Source organism: Leptonotus elevatus, chromosome 2 (assembly GCF_054856555.1).
Source record: "Leptonotus elevatus isolate MCC_2025b chromosome 2, RoL_Lele_1.0, whole genome shotgun sequence".
In the NCBI taxonomy this organism is placed as follows: domain Eukaryota; kingdom Metazoa; phylum Chordata; class Actinopteri; order Syngnathiformes; family Syngnathidae; genus Leptonotus; species Leptonotus elevatus.
Window position 1 is genome coordinate 28,621,439 of NC_141240.1, and position 13,306 is coordinate 28,634,744.

Genomic DNA, 13,306 nt, shown 5'->3' on the forward strand with positions numbered 1-13,306 from the left:
TTTAGAAATGAAAATATGGTCAGCCTAGTTTACTGTTCGTGCCATAGGCGACCCTTTTGCCACCCGGAAAAACTGGTGACGTCATGGTGAAACGTCTACAGTCTGGCAGTAATGAGCGGGTAGCGTTTGATGCCTGATTGTCAACACCTGGTGACACAACTCCATAGGAGGCTCCACAACAGATACACCCCATGAGGAGGCAGGGACTAAAATATGGGGTAACTGCAATTTATATGCATTAATGCAAATAAGATATCAAATAAAATCAATGGTTTGCAGTCTGTTGGAGTTGGCCTGCAGGTCCATGGCGCTTTAAACAGTACTTTGTAAATATTGCCCTCTAGTGGCAGATTTCTCAAATCACTGTTAAACTCAACAAAATACAGTACAGCCCTAAATCATAAGCCTGTATGATGCATGTATTGTGTTGATTACAGGGGGGATCCCCCATTCACATTTTCAGACAAATGTTTTTAGGATTAAAGATAAGAGGTTTAAATTAAAATGGCCTGTACTTTAATTTTAAGAAGGTATTGCACAAGGCTGTCAAAATTATGGTCCTGACTAGAGTACATTCACTACAGCCAGTAATACCAAGGTAACCAATAACTGACATGCACTTTTTTTTATTTTTTTTTTATTTAAACGTGTAATACAAACCTCAAACAATATACTTCAATTATGCAAGATGTGAAACAAAAACAAACATAACTTAATCCGAAAACATCGAAGTGGCACAATATCAATTCAATCTGACTTTGCCTGCAATTTATTCACATTGACAAATGGATTCTGCTAGCAGTTGTTATGGCTGACTGTTGTGTTTTACGGCTCTGAGAACCCAGTCACCTTTAAAGATAACAAAACCGGGATGAACAACTGCTATATGAAACTAAATACTTTCAAGAGTCTGCAAGACTCGAAAAACTGACTGAAAATGTGCCATAGAACAACAAAGTACAGCACTAATAATAATCACCAAATCTCAGGACCATTTGAAGAAAAGCACCACCCAAACTGTGCCAACACTCTTGGTCAACCAGACAACCAAGTAGCACATTGGGCTTCTAATAAAACAAAAAAAATACAAAACTCAACGTACCACTAATGAACATAGCAGCAACATTTCACAAAGCAAAGGTTTGCTAGATATTATTATTACGTGCTGAAAACACACACAAATGTTATGTGGTAAACTTAGTGTAGGTCAGACAGGAATGGACGCTTCTGGGCCTACAAATACTGGAGTGCATTTTTTTTTCAGCCCTTAAAACAACAAAATACACTTAACACCCAGCAATCTCCAAAATAAGGTAGCAGCATATGAAAATAATTTCACATTTTCAAAAGGACCATTTGTGTTAGGCCATAGGTGAACAAAAAAGATTTTGTAAGTCTTTCAGTGTGCTTTGACCTTTTTACATTGTATTATCAGAGGTCCCATAGTGTTGAGTAGGCACGGGGCCTGCTGGCTCTCTCCTGGGCAGGATGGGTGGAGTGGGTAATTTCTGTAACAGCACACTCCTGCCCCCTGAGGAAGACATCGGCCATGTTAGATCCACAACATGTGACCATACAGTTGTTTCAATCTAACGCAATTCAATTCCCCTGTTCGTATGCTTCAGTTGATCAGGTGTGAACACAGTACTCAAACCCGATTAACCAATCAATCAATCAATTAATCAAGCACTAAATATGATCTAATTAGCAAATGAATCAATCAATCTAGACAAGGCATAAGAGCACGGAGGTCAGATGAACTGTAGCGTTGCATTTTATTTTGAAACAGAACTGGGCCAAATTTACAAATCCTCAACTGAGTCAGACTACAGGACTACAATTATCGGGGTGAAAGCACCCTAGGCGAGTGCCGCCAACGCCACCCTGTAGCATCCAAACCTACGTACCTGCTCTTGGATGAGCTAGCCCCATGTGGTTTTGGCTCAGCGGGATGTCATGGTAGAGAGATGCCAGGCTGTTGGGGGTGCAGGCACCAAAGAGGTTCATCATGTTCCAGTCAGCATCCAAACCTCCTCCAATAGCCGTGCTCTTTATTGGCGCAAACATGTCCGCAGGTGGACATGACCCTTGCGACGTACCTTGAACACCACTTCCTTGGAGACGCAGCCTGATGCGTCCATCACCCGGTGGTGGTCCTCTGAAGCCAATGTCCATGCCCCCTGCAGGTAGAATTTTCTTGAATTTCTTGCTGGATGGCTCGCCAATGGGAGGCAGGCTCCTGAACTGGCTGGGCAGGAACAGGTGCGCGGCGTCAGATTGCCACATGGCTGCGCTTCTCTCAGGGAAACTCCTCTCAGCAGCTGCCACTTTGGTAAAGGTGGGCGCTTGCTCAGCTTGGTACATGCCCACCGGGCTCGACTTCCTCACCTGCTTGGTTAAGCGAGCAGACTTCTGTCCAAACTGGGACTCCCCGTTGTGCTTGTGATGCTTTCTCTTGTGGGGGCCAGCATCAGGAGATGCGCGGGTTGGCTTCGGAGCAATAGGTAGGCTGGCAGGCATCACGTCTTTGGGTTTTGTCTGTGGCGGGGACGGGGACTTGGTTCTGCGGGGGTGCCGCCTGTCAATCATAGGGAGAGGGATGACGTCTTTCCCTTCCAGCGCAGGTGGGCAGCCCGTGAGGCGTCTCTGCTTGCTGTAAGTGTTCTTTCTTGCACCACCACACTTATCTTTGTGCGTCAGCCTTTTGTGCATAATCAGAACCTCCGGGTAGAGGGTTTTGTACGTGCAGAATGAACACACAGATGGAACTAATGCATTTCTAGGTTGTGTGCTGGCAGGGACGGAGAGACACACTTTTAAGGACAGATTTAATGGGGCCTCGCCATTCCCCTCTTTTATCTCCTCCTTTTCCACCTTCAGATTAACAGCTACAGGGCACTTTATGGTCACGTTCTCAGTTGGGCTGAAAGCTCGATTAGCAATTACTTTTTCATGCTCGTCATCGTTCTGCGCAGGCACTTTGTCAAGCTCGCCATTAAGGAGTTGCAATTTATCCTGCAGTTCTCCCATCTCCACGTAAGGCTTGTCCTTGTGACGCCGTTCCATGTGATATTTCAGTGGCGTCCTCTGGGCGGCAGCATAGTCACAATAGATGCACTTGTAGGGTTTCTCACCTGACACACAAGATAGGGTAACACCAATCAACAGAGCAAAATGTATGCAGAGAAACCTCTTCAGTCATTTGACTCACAATCAAACATTAACAACAAATATCCTGAGATTGAAACAGTATTGCGCATGATTGTCATCACATGAAGTGTAGGCGATTCCTGTGATCATCTCAAGTATGCTTTGCTGACCACAGAACCAAAAATATTATTATATTATGAATAATAGTTATTTTCACTTAAAAATATGGTACCCACATCTCTGCTCTGGATGATCAGTACTATATGGCAACATTTTGAATGTCAATTATATGACAAAGGGATGTGCGTAAGCAAATGACATCGCATACATGATCAGTAATCTCTCTTTGCATTGGCACTCATAAAAGTTGGACGACAACAGATTTGTTGCATGTTTTACTGTTCTTCAGCTTTTATATTATTAAAACGTGAAATGCTGACGTCTGTAGTAGTCCTCACGCTCCAATTTTGCTTCAGTGTTTGCTTACTCAATATCAAAGATTAGAATGTGTTGTTTTTATGTTCTACCATTAAAACGTGTTGATTGGTATTTTTATAACAATTTAAGTGAAAAAAAAATCTTTATAATATTTGCCCCAACTAGTCCAAACATGGCATTCTGATTAATATTGCTTTTGTGGAATATGAATTAAGCAGCAAAATCCACCTGTTTTTATCCATCTCAGCGGGCGGCCATTGCTGTCGATTGAGAATTACATCACAGTTGCTCAGATAATGACCAATCATGGCTCAGCTTGCGAACGTCACATGACCATACTCTGACTACAGGTGAGCCGTGATTGGTGCTTACCTGAGCCCTGAGCAACTGTGATGTCACTTTCACTCGACGGCAACTGGCAAAATGGCCTCCCCCCCGAGAATAAAAATTGGTGGATTTTGCTGCTTAATTCATATTCCACAAACACAATATTAATATCACAATGCCGTGTTTAGACTAGTGTAGGTGCATAAAACATTTTATTATAAATAATTTAGACCCTTGGAACAGATGATTTGCTATGAGAAAATATTTCACATTTCCACTGTCAAAATTCAAATGGGATGAATGTACCTGTGTGAGTTCTCAGGTGCACTGTTAAGTAATAGCTTGTGCGAAATGATTTGCCGCAGTAGCTGCAGCGTTTCGATCGGTTTTTAAATTGGTAGAAGCCGTCCTCACCTGAAACAAGAGAACACAGGAACAGAAATAAATACTCAAAGAGCTCAGACTTCCAAACAGACAACAAAAACGGCAGATGTGGGCAGGGTCCTCCTTCCTAGCTTAGCAACGAGTACTGTACATTACGGGTGCACTGATCGATCGGCAAGCCGATTTATCGGCCCCGATTTCTTTAATTTTGGGGGAATCGGTGATCGGCCGATCCCTTAAAAATAAACCGATCTTTTCCACCAATCTCATCTCCCTTCTTAGAGGACTGAAATGTCAGCCACTCTCCTCTTCTGCTGACATGACTTATGGGTTTTTCATTTTTATTTGCGAGAACTACTTCATGTGCAGTTAAAACAACCCGTTTGTAATATTTCACAGATATTTGTCAATGTTTTCCCCCCAAAAAACAAGAGTAGAACACTGAAAGTGTATGTTGCTTGTTGTGAAAAAATATTGGGATCAGCAAAAATCGCGATCGGCATGCCAGACTTTTTAAAAGATCGGGGATCAGATGGAAAATTGTGATTGGTGCAATATTTTTACAGTTGTTCTGGTCTTTAAAGCGGAAGTCAACCCCAAAAAATATTCTTGACAATATGTTCTATGCAGCCCCACTAGTCTAAATATGGTATTCTGATCAATATTGCGTTAGGAATATGAGTGAAGCGGCAAAATCCAGAAGTTTTTTTTTTTTAATTAATATCAGAAGGCAGCCATTTTGCCACTTGCTGTCGATTGAAAATGACATCACAGATGCTCAGGTCTCAGGAACAACCAATCACAGCTCCGCTTAAAAAAAAAACAGGTCAGTTCTGATTGGTCGTTGCCTATGAGCAACTGTGATGTCATCTTCTGTGATGTCATCTTCATTTGACAGGAAGTGGCAAAATGGCCGTCCCCTGAGATGGATAAAAATGGCTGGATTTTGCACCATAACTCATATTTCACAAATATAACACATTATTGTCAATAAATCTTTAAGGTTGACGTCCCCTTTAAAAAAAAATTACAAACTAAAAGTTTGGGATTACCATGTTCCACTCCAACTGTTCCAATCGGCTGACAAGTCATGTCTGATTTATTTTCACATTAATATAATATAAACTCCTTGTTCTGCATCAAAATTGCACATCTATGAAAATCCTCAAATCTCGCACACAAGCAAGCGGTACAGGTAAACAAAGGAATCAATAAATACCTGTGTCAAAGCCTTCCTCAGTCCCGTCCTCGATGTCGGCCGCTGACCCTGATCTTGACAACGTTCCATAAGTGGGCAAGGTGAGGCTCTGCTCCCCGCCTGCTTCACGCTTGTGTACCCTAGAGTGAAGTACTAACTGGTGGTAGGTCTTAAAGCTTCGCTGGCATTCCTCACAAGTCGTGGGCCTATAAATGTCTTTGTTCTTTTGCATCAGGGACCGCCGCTGTGGTAGTCGCAGTTTGCTGTCCGGGATTGCTGCCACATCCTGCTGCTGAGGTCCGAGCTCTCTGCTGGGAACCTCTTTGAAATTCTTGTCCCCTTGACCATCAGACCAGGAAATGCTCATTTGCTCCTTATCAGAGGCGCAGTCCTCGTTGTCTGTGCTGGCCTCCGGGCCCAGTTCTTTCGTAGTAATAGGACCAACTGCAATCTTGCCCCTTGTGGCCAATTGCCAGGCCTGGAACGTGTTATAGGGATCCAGTTGAGGAATCCATTTTGACGTTCTTTCAGGTTGCAAAGGTTTGCCTGCAGGAGAAGGCTTGAGATTGAGATTGTGAAAAAAACTCTGTTTGGTCAGCGTTTCAGCCTTGGTGCCCTTTGACTCAGCGTCTTCTTCTTTTCCAGGCCCCACCTCTCGATTGTGTACTTTACTATGTTCTACCAAGCTGCAGTGGTCTGGGAAGAAAAACCCACAAACCATGCACATTTTGTAGGCAGTAACCACTGGCTCCGACACGGGCTCTTGGACCACACCATTGACAGTAACAGGACCCTCCTGGTCTTGCAGGGCCTTGCTCTTGGCTCCCGACTTGCCATGCATCTTCATGTGGTTCTTGAGGAACCAGGGCTCTCTGAACCGCCGCCCACACACATTACAACAAAAGCTGAAGTAGTCCTTGTGCTTCCTCAGGTGGGTCTCCAGCTCACTGGCGTCCTGTGACGCCAGGCCACACACGATACAGGTGTGGACCTCCTCTTTATCCAGCGCCAAGCTGCTTGGTTTAGCCCGGGGTCTCTGCCCAGGGATTCTGAATTCTGCTTCGATTCTGAGCACGGTCGGCTCAAAGAAAGTGGTGGGGTGCTGTGTTAGAACGTGATGCCCCACCTCATCCTGGTGATTGAACGTCTCGTCGCAGAACATGCACGACGGCGACTCATTCGCTCCGCATTGTGCCACGGTCTTTGAGAGGTAGGAGGCGTCAGGGGTCATGCTCGAGCCAGATTCCGGGATGCTGGCACTGTTGCTAATCAAACTGTCTTGGGCGAGTCCCTCCGGGCTCTCCACAAACGGCAGCAGAGACTGAGTTGGCATAGTGGGATGGAGCAACGGTGCAGTGAAGGTTACTTGGAATCTGCAAGCAAAAAGAACAGTCTCCTAAGGCTTTGGTCAAAGATGACACAAAACATTGCATGAGTAATTCTTGTCAAAAGAAAAATTGACATCCAATGTAGTGAAACAGGAAATGAAGCTTTATAGCAACCAAGTTCAAACAGAACTGATTATTACACCTCAAACTGGAGACTGCTTGCAAAACATTATTTTGTATGTATTACGTCATGCTAACCTTTTTTTCATAAATATAATATGGGGGTGTGCCAAAAAAAATAAGAATTGCGATTCTCATTTAGTATGATTCAGAATCGATTTTAAATGTTCCAAAATCTATTTTATTTAAAGTATTTTATACTGTCTTGCCTGTGTTTGTGTGTGCCTTCATTGGGAGCGCTGTTCATGTTGTACACAATTTGGCCACTTATGGGCAGTGTGGTTCTGCGCGTTCTGATACACTGTTAAATTGTAGCCACACAAGTGTAGAGGGAAAGAGTCACAATAAAGTTATTCCAATAAAAGTTGTTTATTGCAGCGTAGGAAGAGCATATGCCGGTGAGTTATGTTAACATGCTTCTTTGTATACATATCTGAAGCGTTTTGTATGAATAGCCGTTCCTTTGAGCGATAAAAGTGTTGCGAGTAGCGCGCTAATTAGTAAGTGAGACTGGAGTAGATCATGACAATTATTTGCACATCTATAAATTGAAGCAAAAATTTGTCAATCAAATTATTTTGAATCAAAAATCGATTCTGAATTGAAATACAATTCTAAATCGAATCACGGACCCACAAATCGGAATCAAATCTTGGTGAGGTGAGATGTTTATGGTAAAAAAAATACATATTTTATCAAAATACGACTTATTCATTACTTTAAGGTACTGATATGAAAACTGCTTGCAGTCAAAAAAATGGACAACCTTAAAGCAAACAATATTGATTTCTCCAATTGTAGATCTTATTTTGATTTCAATCTGCCAACTACCTTTCGTGTGAAAAGTGGAGTAACCTGACCAGCCAGTGTAAGCACTGAGCACTGTACTGTACACACAATACTTAACCACCACCTGTTACACATCACAATTAAACTTATTCATTATTTATTTAGTATCACACAAGCTTCTGTCCGTTGTCCCATTTACAGGAGGAAACTGAAGACAAAGCAGCCGCTGAAATGGCAGCTATAATAAAAAATATATATTTAAAAATAAAAAGGCTTAAAATAGAATAGAACAGACATTTGACATGAGTGTCTTGAAACAGAAGAGAAAAATAATAGAGGAAGTAAACAGAATCATATTCATAGCATCAAGACATAAATGTCATCATAAAAATCATCCCTTACTATCAAAGAATCTTTTGTTTCACTGTATTCACTGTGGCTACCTTCATTTTTCATTCATTTTCAATTCAGTGATTCTTTGGGATACCATTAGAGGAAGACCACATGCTACCAGTAGTACACATACCACACTGATGATCCATACAAAAAACCATAAAAACCGATATCATAAATTAATCAAATTAAAAAACATATCAGAAACCATGGGTATGGGGCATAATCAAGCTGCTGTAGGTATTGTTTACAAATCTGTCTACTCTACATCTGTAGTGAGCATTTCTCCTTTGTTGAGTGGTAACTGACCAATCAGCCATTGCAATCAGCAGGAGAGTTGCTGGTCACAGCAAAAATAACCACTGCCTTAGTCATGTCGCACGTCTCATAAAAAGGACTCACTGAAACATCACATTTAGTAATTGGGAAAACTAATAAAAAAAAAATATCAACTTTAAAAAAAAAAGGTAGATATTTTGTTACAGGAAAATCATCAATTAGTCAGTTAGATTGATTGGCCGTGGTTCTGTAATTTTTTTCCGTTACCACTAGCTAAATGTATACAGCCCTATGTACATTTAGTGTTTAATGTGCAGTTATGTACTCATGCAAAGTATATATATATATATATATATATATATATATATATATATATATATATATATATATATATATATATATATATATATATATATATATAGTTGTACTTAATTACATTTCAGAGAGTGAACTTTGCTTTAAGAACAGTTGAATCAGTACTTCTACTTTTTTTTTCTTCCTTTTCTTTTTTTTTACACAATTAGCTGTACTTAGTTCAACCTTAATAGAGACTGAATTATCAGCCACCTTGGTTGACTGCTGGGGGGTGGGGGAGCTCTTTAAAACAAACGCATACAAAGCATTGCAATGCACAGTACTGAATGGTACCACTTACCCAAAAAGATGTTTCAATTAAATAATGACGTAATTAAACGCTGGCAATAATTTAGTCCGTCAATAAACGTTAAAAAGCGACGACAAATCGGGCATGCTCACATAATCCATACAGTACTCATTCACATTATGTGCTGCACAAGAAACGTTCCCCCCGGAAACTTGTAAGAGCAAGAGCAAACAATTCTTATTGTTACATGCAAGTCCAAGGTGAACAACACGGCTAGTGTCACGCACAATTTTGTGTGTGCACTGTGCGCTTGCCATTATAGCCACGTTCTTATTCAGGAACCTGGCCAAAATGGTCTTCATTGCTCCGTTCGTTTTATTCGGCACTCGAGCCCAGAGTGTAAACGTTTGTTAAGAAACGTCCTATTACGTTTCTATTATCTGCCTCGTATGTACATGCTCACATGTTTTCCTGAATCAAATGCATCTCTCACATACGTTAGAAAGACAAACTTTTTTTGCAGTACGTGTACTTACTTACTTTAGGCGTATCTGTGGTGCGTTCAGGGTCCAAACAACGACTTAACTGACAACAAGTTGTTGTTTTTTTTTAGAAGAAACAATAACCGAACCTCTCTTCTCCCGTTTCCGGTTTAATAACGCTGACTTCTGTAGTGTCTTTTGTTGTTTTTGTAGGAGGGAACTTTTCAAAGTTTACTTTGATGCCGTCTGTCCTGCTCGGCTCACCTTTCCGCCCCCAACAAATTGTTCAATCATTTTGGTCAGCCGTTGGGAAGAAGATGAGGCGCGTGCACGACACCCCCCTCCACCACTTCTTCTTCTTCTTCTTCCCTTCCTCCTTTCCTAACCTAACCTCACGCGCACGCGCGTCCTCTCTGAAGAAGAGTGATGTCACGTGGTTATAAGCAACAGATGAGATAAAAGTAAAAACGATAACTGCAACTCATTTGGAACGGTGCAGTTGATTTGTATTTGTTTAAAGAACTTGCAATTTAGTTACCCGATGCTTGTTGCCATGTCGACGTAACAATATTCATCAGCTGCGAACGAGCAACTAATCACATTTGTATGCTAAAATAGTCATCATGAACGAGATGTTTAAGTGTCTTGTCACAACGTGTGCGTTAATAACTTCATTTAAAGAAGGTGGGAGCTACCTTTTAAAGCGCTGCTGCTCTTCTTCCTCTTTTTTCTTCTTTGGGCACCATGGGGCGGGTGGGGGAGGGGCAACCTCCAACTTTTTCACAGTTACATGGGGAGGGTTTTTTTTCAGAAGCAGGTTGGTTGAGTGAGTCAGCTTCCTCCTATTTCACGATTTCGAGCTTCGAGAATTTAGGTGGGAGGGGAGGTGGATCAAATCAGTTGATACAGCTAAAGTTAAATGATAATGGTGAAAATAAATGACCTGTGTGTAAATTTGAACGAATATGACACACAGGCATCGTATGTGTGACAGCTGTGACGAGGGAATAAAATCAGTAACGATGAAATTCACCGACTTTTTTTTTTCTCCTCTCTTTTTTTTTTTAATGAGATACTGTACAGTAAAGAAGGGGCAATGTGAAGAGAAGCAGCCCCTCCTCCACCCCTCAAAGCAACCAGACAGCAGGCATTGATAGCGGTTTAAAAGCCACATACATACAATGATACAATCAATGAGTATATTCACTGAACACACGACTCACGGCCTGGATGCCATTGCCTGCAGGGGAAAAAGACGAGCATTATGTGCAAGCACGCCCAGCTGAGGGACAGTATAACAAAGAGCAGTTGTGAGCACATTAGTTTAACTTCTCCAGTCCGCTGTTTGTTAGCCACCAGATTTCATTTTCAGAAGGATGAAAAAGTGGATTTGTGGAATGAGGCATGACCAAAACCATATAAATATAATGTGTATTGCAATGTACAAGTAACTGCGTAAAAGCTGTACATTGCAGTAAAACAGCTCAGTGAACACCCTAAGCACTTAAAAGAAAAGCGCTGCAATGTTGTAGTACTCAATCATTTTGCAGTCATCAAATGGGTCTTTCCAATAATAATAATAATAATAATAATAAACCATTAACGTTTTGTCTTTCTGTATATTTGATTAATGGCTTGTTAATTTTATTTACTATTTAAAACATGAATCATATATATATTTTTTTTTAATCCCAATGTTCTACAAGGGATCAAATGTGCCCAAAAGTTGTGTATATTTTCACAATTGTTTGTTGTTTATTTGTTTTAGTTCATTAATATTGAAATATATTTTATGATTTCATGAAAAATATCTCAACACTTAAAACACAATAAAAACATTGTACAGTAGTCCCAGGCCTTTCGCACACATTTTCATTTGTTTTAATTACCGCTACGAATTAGCATTCAGTACAGCAAATGGAAACAGACTCAGTGTTAGTTACCATTATCTGACAGGATTGTTGTTCTCTTTGACTTCCTAACAAGTACAAAGAGTGGAAGCAAATTTTTTACTTCCAAATAGCAACAACAAAAACAACTACAAAGTTGTAGTTATGTACAGTAATAAGAAATCAATGTATGCAAAAGACCATGTGTTTTTTGTCCTGACTTGTCAGGAGCAGCTGACTTCTTTGTTCTCCTCCAGTTTCATGACCCCCCAAGCCCAACCCCCCCCCCCCTTCTTTCATAATGGCTCCTCAAAAAGAGAGTGATAGTAGCTATAAGATCTTCCACACCCTTGTAGCCTCCCTTGTGTTCTATAGGCAACCAGCTGTTGCGTTGCCAATCACTGGAAACATTCTCATATTCGACTTTTCTGACATCTTAATGGCTTTAAATATTATCCGTTTCAAAATATGCAATTGAGAACTGTTTTGTATTTGGAATGAATATGTTCTTTTGAATTCTGAAGTCTTTCTGGATATCATTAGCTCATGTGAGCATAACGTGAAACAACTGACAATCTTACCCGATGAGAGCTTATTGTGTGAGCATGCAGTCAAATGGAAGAATGTCATCAATTAAATAATAAATTACAAACTGTCACACAAAAAGTAAGACCAAAATAAAAGCCGCATTCATTTGTTGGGTTCATTATACTTAGATTTTGTTCTATTTGTTGCTTTGAGAGATGAGTCATGTGATGGTATTGATGTGCTTCACATCACGTAAATGCTTTTTCAAGAAAAATGCATTAAAGGGTTGTTTTAAGACCAGCTCCATGAAATATCATTTTCATGGGCTTCCAAAAGCTTTTCGCCGCTATCAACTTCGGAAGCCTTTTGTTGTCACATTCAAAGAGCATCTCCATGACAATGCTCCCCAAAAATTCAGCCTGCAGGCGCTGCTATTTTGAGCCTGGCCTGCAGAAGATCGGAGTCGCAAATTTGTAATCATCTTTAGTCGGCAGCTCTTTTCATTTTTCCCTCGAATCATGCATCTCTACACCAGCAGGCAGGTTTATTAGCTGCAAGCGGCGTCGACTCGTAACGCACGTTGAGGGCCTCCGCCCAGGCCTGCCTGCCCATGAGACACATGTCCTGGGATGAACCTCAGTCATATGGTGGTCCATGCACCTGATCTAATCCTTTGCATGATTCATTCCATACACACAACCTCTACTCAAATATCAAAGCTTATTGAAAGGATATATGCTTCCACATTGTGCATGTAGAGATTTCCACTTGTTAGTGAATGCACAAACGCGGAGGAAAGAACTCGTGGATAAATGTAACAAGCAATATTGTTAACCTGTAGCACAGCTTTTTATGACGCCCCAGGAAGGGTGAACGTATAAAAAAAAATGAAGAACTATGTTAATAAAGACAATAAACTCCTCTTTAACAGAGTGCCTCAGCTTCTTCATGACTTTTTATCAACATTCTTCTGCCGTCAAGTTAGAGCAGCTGTAATATATATACGTTTTTATACATTTAATTTTCTGAGTTTGTCTTCAACATTTTTGATCCACTTCAGCGCTCTCAACCCCCCCCCCCCCCAAAAGGTTGCTATTCTAGATCTTAATGAGATGGGTGGACGTTTTTAAATCTCAGTCTTATGCTATTGGGGGATTTAAAAAAAAATGACATGGGGAAAAGGAATATTTGATTACATTTTATTACATGAAGCTTCTGTATTTTGTGAATACTTCCTCATTTGTTTGACTCAAGCTGCCTCCCACGTGTTCCGTCATAAAGCTGGGAGTGTGCAAAAGTACTCAGGCAATGTCGTCACTTTTTTCCTGTCATTGCCT

At 40.9% G+C, this 13,306-nt stretch overlaps 1 protein-coding gene across 4 annotated transcripts; it reads right to left on the reverse strand.

Moving 5' to 3' along the window:
* Nucleotides 1-640: 640 nt before the first annotated feature.
* On the reverse strand, nucleotides 641-10,356 carry znf217 (zinc finger protein 217). Of its 4 annotated transcripts, none has more exons than XM_086070313.1 (5): nucleotides 10,248-10,356; nucleotides 5,519-6,870; nucleotides 4,222-4,329; nucleotides 1,908-3,134; nucleotides 641-1,531 (listed from the first exon to the last, which is right to left on the reverse strand). In XM_086070313.1, the coding sequence occupies exons 2-5, from the start codon at nucleotides 6,828-6,830 to the stop codon at nucleotides 1,419-1,421; spliced, it is 2,760 nt and encodes a 919-aa protein (XP_085926439.1). In that variant the 5' UTR covers nucleotides 6,831-6,870; nucleotides 10,248-10,356; the 3' UTR covers nucleotides 641-1,418. The 4 variants fall into 4 exon arrangements, with proteins under 4 accessions (XP_085926439.1, XP_085926436.1, XP_085926437.1 ...); XM_086070310.1 differs by lacking the exon at nucleotides 10,248-10,356 and adding an exon at nucleotides 9,611-10,199; XM_086070311.1 differs by lacking the exon at nucleotides 10,248-10,356 and adding an exon at nucleotides 9,607-10,199.
* Nucleotides 10,357-13,306: the final 2,950 nt, after the last annotated feature.